Genomic DNA, 10,503 nt, shown 5'->3' with positions numbered 1-10,503 from the left:
TGCTCATTAAACCGATCTCCGATTATTCACGAATCAATCTTTCAAGTTACTTAGTTAATGTGAGTACATTTCATCCTCCGTTTTCACTTTTATATTTTGGGGGTAACATGCATACTTATCCAAAACAAGAACGATTTATAATACTCTATCTTCAAACCACAAACTTTAGGGTGTATGATACTTAGAATACTTGCTCTATTGTGTGTTATATGTTTCATATGCTTTAAGTGCACAAGTGTTTATTTTTATGTTGTTGTGGAACGCTATAAGTATGATCATACGCACCCCTAGCTACTTAGCCTTGTGCAAGTAGCATAGGGCATCATTATCCGAGTATGTCGGTTGTTACCTATTAGAAATGATCCTCATTTACATATGTTTTATATACCACGATCGATGCTTTTATTTATAGTCTCATATACGTTTCTGGATTTTGCTCATATTATATATACTCAAAACTATGAAATTTCTCACCAACATACGTGTTGACAAATATTATTTTATGCATTGTTACAGGTTTGATAACTTGACTTGGAGCTTGAAGATGTCATTCTATTTTGATACCGCTAGGTTATTAGAAGAATGAACAATATTTATTTCTTGCATTTGATGTTTATTTGTATGAACAAGATGTGTTATTTTGGTAATTGAATGAAATTAATGAGTTGTTTAAATATTGTCACTTTAATAGTGTCTTGTGTTCTTGAACAATCTGTTACACCCCGACATGTTTCGCCGCCTTTAGTCGAGGTGTGACAATTTAATCCCCAACATTGATAACAAGATCATTTACTTTGGTGAATGATTCATTTATCATGAAAACCAACTCATAATACTGCTAAGAGAGTAGGAGTTGAACCATTTTAAAAAAAAAAAAAAAAATTGTTCGTGAATACGATCAACTTTGTGAGATTATCATAATATTATCCTCATCAATATTTTAGGTTCATATACTTGATTTAAAGAAAACCCACCACTAATGTTTTCCTGATCGTTATTTGCGGTTATAAATTTTCGCAATGTTTTTTTTAACTAGGCATGTTATTATTTATGTGCAATAATTTATATTATATTATTAAGCATAAGTGATGGACGAAAGAGTAATTTCATAATTAGATGACGATGATAGAAACGATATTTCACAATTGGGCAGAAAAAGTAATTTGCCGTTACCTCGTTTCATTCTTCAAGCGTATCGTACAAGTTTACGAAGCTTCATGTTTACTATAATTACTCTTCTATCCTTTGTGGATGAAAATGCTTATCTTTAATTGTCCATTTAATTGCTTAGAGTGGGATGCAAAAGGCTACTCATAATAATGATATGAAGGACCGATGGATGTATGTTGTGTTTAGACCTTTCAATAGTTCTTAATTACTCCTTCAATTTTGTTTCTTCAATTCACATCCCTTCAACTGCATTAAAGAATTGAAACCCCTACAATCACTCTGTAATAAAACACTGCAATTAATGGCTGCATTCAATTGCCGGCCATTATCAATTTTGTTGTTTCGGTTTTATGTTGGATGCTTATAAAATTGTGCAATGTCTTTCTTGCTTCTCATCATTGCTGCTTGACTTCACACATCCTCTCATGTAACAATTCTGTGCTCCTCCTTTTTCAGTTTATGTGATTCTGTATTTTCATGTATTCGTAATCAATTCATGTATTGAATTGATCCTCTTTTTTTCAGTTTATGTGATTCTGCAATTTCGTTTTATGAAGAGCTTTCAAATCAAATGGTCAACCAGGGTCGTGTGTTGTGTTGGATCTTTTTGCTTCTGCACATCATCAGGTTCAAAAGTTATTAGCAGACTTTGATCATTATTCATGGGTTTATCCTTTCAAATAATAACATTGTTTTAGTTTGATCGGGTAAAATTTGATTCTTGACATTTTAGTGTTCTCATTTGCAATAGTAGAAGTTGATGTTATTTATATAAAAAGATTAACAAGAAATAGACAATAAATAATTAGCTTAATTGTTCTAGCTTTTTAATTATGCTTTTCAAACTTGAGTTTCACGTATTTGTAGTTGGCTTGCACATTTTTATGCTATTTAAGCCATCTATAAAACTGAAACATGGCAACAACAATTAATATGGATATTTCCTTTATTTTTTTTATCTTGGCTTTCTTAAACGGATCATTTTATATTTAGGTATTATATTTGATTCCCCAATTGTAAGTTTTTACCCTATTTAACACACGTATTTCATTTCATTTATTAAAACACTGCTTTTTTTTATGTTAATTTATATGGATTAGAGTCATTGTTTCTCATATCATGTTCGGTAAATGACGATGTTTCCTCTTATTATCTATTTACATAGTTAGTATAAATAATTGTCACACTTTAAATTTGCAGTTTTAATAAAGCTACAAAGAAAATGGTTTTGGGTCACTTCAAGTATTAGTTGCTTAAAGAATGAAAATAACCAATTAATTACATTAATATAACTTCAAATAATATAAGGTCATTCAATCAGGTTTCTTATGACGTATTCGATTGTTGCCAATAAAATAACTAATCATTTTGTAAGTAATTTCAATATAAATTTTGTGTACAGAAGGTTGAAGAGCATATGACACCACCTGCAGTATGACATAAAAGGGGTTGTAATTACAAAAAGTCCACATGCATAAAAACAAACCTAGGGGGTGTTTGGGATTCCTTATTTTCATTAACTTATAACTTATAAATTTTTTGAAAAGTTAATAAGGTGTATAAGTTGTTTGGCTAACCATAAGGCCTTATGGATTTTAACTTATGGTGAAGGCAAAATAAAGGGGTTTTGAAAAGTTAGGAATCTCTAACTTATTAACTTAATGAGTTTGATTTACCTATTATACCCCTCTATCCCTCAAAACACATTACACTCATTTTAAAAAAAGTGTCCATTTTAGTCATTTTGGTTTTCCCAGCTAATCCAAACATTTTTTTAGAAACTACTTTTCAAAAATTAATAAGTTTATAAGTCATTTTAACAAAAAAGTCATTTTTCACTTAAATAAGCAATCCCAAACACACCCCTAGAATGCTATCAGGTGAATATGGATTAATTCATGTTAGGTGCTCTTTTGTTGTTTTTATTTCCTGATTGAATTTATTTGTTAGGCTAATGTTCAATGCTCTGAAGGATGCCAATATGAAGGATGGCAAATTATTCAAGGCATAAGAGGAGGTAACAAATAAATATTTGTGTCAAATATGATAAAGGCACTACTTGATTGATGATATGAAACAAATATATGAGACAATTTATGGATTACCTAATATGTCAGTTGAAACTTTACCATATGAACTTTGTTTTCACTCAGTTATGCTTTAATGACCTTTATGTTATCACGTCTCCTGCAGATTTTAGTGCCTAAAGGGCTTGCTTTTATGAATATAGCTTCGAAGTTTAGAAAATGTATCATGTTGTTTGTAAATAGTTATCATATAGATTCATTTCATTCTTAAAACATTAAGGCCAATTTTAATGGTATATGTGTAAATTGTAACTTCCATTAAGTTGTTTTTTATTGTTTTGTTTTGTTTTTCTCTTTTCAAAGTTAGAGTACTCTCTAATTTCAGTTCTTTGGCATTTCATATACGACACTAGCACTGTTAATACTTTGCTGTTAACTTAATGCAAATAATTGCATTATAAGCCACTCACAATTTCTATGAGAGAAGACTTATCCTTGAATTTTCTTTTGGTATAGTAATGCTTATTTTTGGGATGCGTTAATATTTGTTGGGAACGAGTCAAAACAATTTGAGCCCGCCAAATTCTATTTTTAATGCGTGTAACCCCTAGATCATTTTATTCAAAGATTTAGATTATTATTTACAACATTCAAAAAAGAATTAACTATCTAACTTTTTTTACAACCTTTTGTAACGACTAATAATTAATTAAACCCATTAAATATATTAAAAGAATTGTAATAGTGAATGAATTGTTGGGTTTATCTATATGTATGTTACCATATAGTGTGGTTAGGAGCGACAAAATGGTCAATTCAAGGACAAAAATAAGACACTGCCACACAAAGCCATGTAGCCGGGCTCCATTGATCAATTCCACGGTCTCATTCCCTTGCACTTAAATTCCTATAACCAAAAGTAGCATGGTCATATTTCAACCCGCCGCGAAGCGCGAGCGCCCTACTATTTTACATGCATTACCCATGTATTATTTATTGCTTTTTTTTTGTTACATTACTAAAATAGTTTTGTTATGATAACGCATAACCAGGTTGAACTTTGAAGATTCTTGACAATAGTATTCTTAATATTAATGTTTTTATTTAGGTCGATGTAATTGTTCAATATAAATTAATATATATATATTTCAAATGCCTACACCTTCTCTTGGAGGTTTTTTTTTTTTTATAAAACTCTATGCAATCTCTTCAAAAGTTAATGGGACCTGAAGACCCATGGATGGAAATGTGAGAACTATTGATTTACATAGTTCTAATATGATTCAAATATGTGTTAACTGATGAAAATCAAATCAAGTCAAATAGAAGAAGAATGATAAATTCCTAACAAATTTGCCAAAGTGGGCCGCTCAAGCAGGTTCGGGTCACTGATCAGAATGATTTCAGGCCAAAATTGGTTTTGGTCAATATGGGTTATGGGTAAAATGAGTTTAGTTTAAACAGGTCAATTAAAAAAAACTTCAACTTGATTCGGGTAAAAACGGATTCACTTAAATTCAGTTTTTAGAGTTCTGACCCGTATCATTTTTTATAAAAGTTGTTTTGATATTAATCAACATGAGGTATCTTAGTAATGAAATCCATTTTAAGGTATTCCCACTTCCAAGTTCCAAGTAGGAATATCAAGAGGTTATATATTTGTCGTATGTTTCTTGTATTCAGCCTTAACTTGTAAGCAAGTGTAACCCTTTTCAATATATGTAACTATGTCATATTTCATACCGGGCTACCAATAGACGTTTTTACTCTCTTGTTTGTATACCTTTATCTGAAAAATGAAAAGACTTAAATGAACATATTTTCTCTTTCTGTTAAATGAGGACCAGTGATGAGTGTGATGGTTTCAATGGTTTTTAATTTTTAGGTTGCATTGATCTTATATACCACATGTTAGTTGCAGATGGTATTTTGATGGTTAATTAACTTTATGAATGGTAATGTTGGTTGGGAGTGTGATATCATTTTGTGAGTTAAGTTAGAATAAATTGGTAACAATCAATTGTTCGACTTTTATTAGTCAAAGTGTATCTCTTGGAAAATCTGTAATTCGCTGCACATTAATTGTAATGGACGTTTTAGTCATACTAAAGTTTGTTGTTTTGTTAATTTTGGATTAATTTGTCTATGAAACAATGAGTTACGGGTTTTTTTATTGGTTTACACGTCAAGTTCATGGTTTGCGTCAGTTAATTTCGGGCTTTTTGGAGTAGTTGTTTTCGGACAATTTGTGCAAGGACAATATTGGAATATCAAGTATTCGATAACCGCATGTGTATATTTTTAAACTCTTTTGCAGCATTACATGTTATATTTTGATTACTAATTAGTCAATAGGGTAATTTCGATTCCACAGGCCATTTAATTTCGGTTTGTTTCGAGTCGAAACAATGGAACAATTTCTCCTGAAAACTGTTATGCGTCAACAAATTGAATCGGGTTAATTCTATTTTGGTTCAACAACTAAGTTGTTAACATGTCAATTCTGTTTTTCCAGTTTAGTTTAACTTTGTATCGAGTTACAAAATATTTTCAAGTGTATAAACATGTGTACAACATTCCTTGCCTCTATAACTTCCTGTAAGTACACTTTAAAATATTAAGTTGTTTTGAATTGCATTTTTTTGCTTAAAAAAACTCTAATAATATTCTTTTTAGATTGAGTCTTTAATAAAATCAGTTTCTATGCAATTTCATTTGAAAAAAAAAATTCTTTCTTATCAAATAAAAGGATAGATAAAATTCGTTTTAATCATTTTATATATAATAATTAAAGAGTCAATTGCAACAAATTCATATATTAGATTTTTTTTCTTTTTCAAATTGCAACAAATGTATGAAGAAGATGCAGAACAAATTGATTCACATGAATCAACACCGTCTCTAAGAACTATTCAGTTCAACAAAGCATACACTCATATGCATCATACAAACTACTACTACGATAATTTTTCGATCGATGGAATAAAGTGTTTAAAACCAGTAATGGATTGACTCATAATACACAACCAAATTGAACTTAACATAAGTTGGAAAATCCGCCGCAACGTGCGGACACTTATGGTAGTCATATAGGTAATTGAGTGGTGAAACTTATTTAATTGTTTTGTTATTCACATAAGTAGGATCATCTGATGCTATGGAACCGGGTATGTGAAAGTATGTATACACACGTAATGACGTAAATGAGTAAATTGTTATTGTAAATGAGTAAATTGTTATTGTAAGAGATTAAAAGAACATGGTGTTTGGTTGTTAAATGAAACGAATCACCTACTACATAACAAATCTCATTTCTTTAAACACATCAAAATCATTCATCAGCGGCTCTACTTTTTTTCTTCATTCCATTCTCTTTTTTACCGTACTTTCTCAACATCACCACCTAACCATCACCAACTGGCAACCACCACCACCACTACTGCTATTATCATTTTCTATTTTTTATTTTTTGTAAATCTTAGAGACAAAAGGTTTACGAATTAGTCACTCTAAGACGGAGTACCTCACTTTGATTTTGGTGAGGTAAATGACAATGAGGACGTTCAGATCACCATTGAAGGGCAAGCGGTCCCGCAGGTAACGAAGTTCAAGTACCTAGGATCATTTGTCTAGTGCGATGGGGAATTAGATAGTGATGTGGCACATCGAGTTCATGTAGGATGGTGTAAATTGAGAGCAACCACATGTATATTGTGCGATAAGAGATTCCCAACTAAACTAAAAGGAAAATTTTATAGGGTCGCAATAAGACCTACAATGTTATATGAAACAGATTGTTGGGTCATCAAGAAGACACAAGTGCGGAAGATGGAGGTAACAAAGATGAGAATGCTACGCTGGATGTGTGGGCACACAATGTTAGACAAAATAAGTCAGGAGAGATTAGGGGTAGCTAGCATATCCGACAAGATAGGAGAGTGGAGATTGAGATGGTTTGGACATGTTAAGAGAAGACAGACAACAAATCATGTTAGATCTGTAGAAAACATTACTATAGAGAGGATGAGGGGTAGAGGCCGACCTAAATTAACTTGGGAGGAGAGAATTAGACATGATTTGCTAGACCTAAACCTCTCTGATGACATGGTTGAAGATATGAATTCTTGAAAACGTAGAATTAAAGTTAAGGATTTTTATGGAGAAAAGAATACATTAGATGCTTCTCTTTACCTTATTTTTTGGGTCGCACACCATTATGTTATTTTCTTTTCTTATATTATCTATTCTTATCTATGTATGTATTCGTATTATTTATTTGTACTATGTCTAATTATATTATTGTTGAACTTTGATTTCCTCTTATATCACCTCATACATGTTTTTAGAGCCGATTGTCTCTTTGGAAGTCACCTCTCTATTTCATTGGATAGAGGTATAGTGTGCCTACACCACCCTTCTTAGACCCTACTTATAGCTTTGCTATTGGTGGGATTCTACTGGGTATAATTGATTGATTGATATTTTTTTATAAATCTTCTTTGTTTTGATGAAACATGGTGGGGGGGGGGGGGGTAATAGTGAAAGATGTAGTATGGAAAGTAAAAGTACAATTATATTATCCATGGTTAATGAACTTATTTACTTTTGCTAAATCACCACAACTTGAATGATGAAGACGGATCTGGCCTCGGTTGATTGTTTTAGGATAGATCAATTCTTGTAACATGTTTTTGTTTTGTTGTGTATATTATATAATATATAGTTACCCTATTTCCTATGCATTATGAAATTTTAAACTTACTTGACTTATCAATACTTGGGATAAATCTATACAAATAATGTGAATTACATATTTTGTATTTTACAAGGATGAGTTAAAATAATAAAAGATCGTCAATGAGCTTTAGCTTAATTAGCATTGACGTGGCAATGGAGATTTGTGTCAGAGACTATAAGGTCTCAAGTCCGAATTCAATTCAACATGCTACCTAACTATGTCTGCTACCATGGGCGTACGTACCATTGAATTACCCCGATGGCGATAGCCAGGTTATATTCAAAAGAAAAAGATAATAGAAGATTATTATTATTATTATTATTATTATTATTATTATTATGGTGTTAAGCCTATAACTTGGCTGAAGATGTTGGGCCACAGTCTAACACCGGCCCAAATTCAGCAACAATAAATAGTAAAGATTGAAGCAGCATAGAAACCCTAGCCAGTTGGTATATCTTCTTGTTCTTGCAGGGGTTCAACGCAGCAGCAGCAGCAGCAATGGCGACGGCGAGAACAGTGAAGGATGTTTCACCTCATGAGTTTGTTCAGGGCTACGCCGCTCACCTCAAGCGATCTGGCAAGGTTATATCCACAGCTTCAATCTATAATCAAGTGTTAAGCATATTTTATACTAACTCTGGTGTTGTGTTTGTTGCAATCTAGCTTTATTATTTTTTATTTCAAAGTTAGGGTTTCTTAGGTTAGAGTTATTGATCTGTTTTATTTAACTAATTAATCAAATTGTGATACATAAATATGTGGTTTTTGGTGTTCTGTAAACAACATAATAGTTGCATTTATTTAAGATAATCAGTTTTTTGAATAATTATGGTTGTTTGTTAAGTGTGTTGATTTAACTTTAAAAGTTATTCTCAGAAATGCATTGTTTGTAATATTTATATAATGTAGACATTCTTAATCGATGTAGTAGGTTTTTTATATGTACAACTGAATGAAGAACACTGGCAAGTCGAAAGCCAAGCGATGTAATGTTTAGCGTTGCCTATGTGTCAGCTTTATGTTTATCTATGACAATTGAATGTTTTTGCTCTTGAAAGCATATAATTTGTGCTGGAAAATGAAGTTAGGTTTCTATTTTAAAGTGTTTTTGATTATTGGCAAGTGCTTATTGTTATTAATCATGGTTTGTCATTTTTAACTTCTAAACATTATAAATACTAGCTACCAAGACATGTCAAGTTTTTTAATAATTGAAATATGCTATGTTGATGATTTTATATTTTGTAGATGGAGCTTCCTGAATGGACTGATATTGTTAAGACCGGTACATTTAAGGAACTTGCTCCCTATGACCCTGACTGGTACTACATCAGAGCTGGTGAGTTTAGCTTATACCAATCTATAAAAAACCTACTACATGTTTGATCTGTCTATGTAAATACTTGATTAAAGACTATTGCGCTTTTCATTTTGCAGCTTCTATTGCTAGGAAAATCTACTTGAGGGGCGGTCTAGGTGTTGGTGCTTTCCAGAGAGTTTATGGTGGGCGCAAGAGGAACGGAAGCGCTCCACCACATTTCTGCAAAAGCAGTGGTGGTATCATTCGCCACATTCTTCAACAATTGGAAACCATGAAAATCATTGATATGGATCCCAAGGGGTAAGTAAAAAACTAGTGAAATGATTAGTACTTGGTTTTAAAATGTTGGTTTGGTATTTTAAATTTTTTTTATTTTGTTGTGTTTTAGTGGAAGGAGGATCACTTCCAATGGCCGAAGGGACCTTGACCAAGTTGCTGGGCGTATCGTTGTTGCACCATGAAGAGCTGAATCATTTGATTCTGGTTATTATTTTTGATGTTATGTAGCTTTTTATAAACTTAGCAAAATTAACAAGTTTTGGTAATTTTTATTTCGAATTGTCTCTGTTTGTTTTCTTGAATTGGTTGGTACTGATAATCTTGAGTTGATCTATAAACTTGTTTGAATTGATTGCTGTCTTCATTTTAGGTGTAGTTTTAAAATTTTCTAGTGGTAAAAAAGAATTTTTGTTACACAAAATATGGGTTGGGTTGAACTATAAATCATATGCTAACTGCTAAGACCAATTGTTGTGGTTTTAACCACCGCTAAAATGTTTCATGTTGCCGCCGTGCCTAAGCAGCATGATCATTAACAAACCAATCTTTTCCTAAGGTTTGCTGATATGGACACTGTATATAGTTCTTGTTTGGTTGTGTAACGTATTGTTTGTGTTGTGGGTTGAGCTATTTGCTTGTCCCCCTTTCAGTAATATTGCTTTTGAAAAAAAAACCTTCAAACATTCATGCCCAAAATTAAATTACAAAAAAGCCCTTGGTGCCCTTTGTTGGCCACCGTGTGGTGGTGTTTTGTGTCGGGGCAAGCTGAAGTGGCAGGGCAATAACGCCCGTTACACTTGGTCTTAGTGCTATTGGAGTGAGCTCAAAAGTTATAGCATTATAAATTTATTTAACTTAAAAAATAGGACATGCATTTTTACTATGGTTTGGTGGGTGTTTGGTCTAGTGTGAATGAGCCCGAGCTCGACTTGTTTTGGCTTTTAAGAGCTTGAGCTTAGCTCGTG

The 10,503-nt window shown here is 32.2% G+C and overlaps 1 protein-coding gene across 1 annotated transcript; it reads left to right on the top strand.

Annotated features, from left to right (window-relative positions):
- The first annotated feature begins 8,381 nt into the window (after positions 1–8,381).
- Positions 8,382–9,905, top strand: LOC143558224 (small ribosomal subunit protein eS19z-like). Its single transcript, XM_077047105.1, has 4 exons — positions 8,382–8,520; positions 9,187–9,277; positions 9,376–9,559; positions 9,648–9,905. The coding sequence occupies exons 1-4, from the start codon at positions 8,437–8,439 to the stop codon at positions 9,718–9,720; spliced, it is 432 nt and encodes a 143-aa protein (XP_076903220.1). The 5' UTR covers positions 8,382–8,436; the 3' UTR covers positions 9,721–9,905.
- The last annotated feature ends 598 nt before the right edge of the window (positions 9,906–10,503 follow it).

Source organism: Bidens hawaiensis, unplaced genomic scaffold (assembly GCF_021521415.1).
Source record: "Bidens hawaiensis isolate Kalapana, Puna unplaced genomic scaffold, B.hawaiensis_p1.1 tig00019363_1, whole genome shotgun sequence".
NCBI classification, from domain to species: domain Eukaryota; kingdom Viridiplantae; phylum Streptophyta; class Magnoliopsida; order Asterales; family Asteraceae; genus Bidens; species Bidens hawaiensis.
Note: the sequence above shows the minus strand (reverse complement) of the source record. Positions and strands in the feature narration are given on the sequence as shown.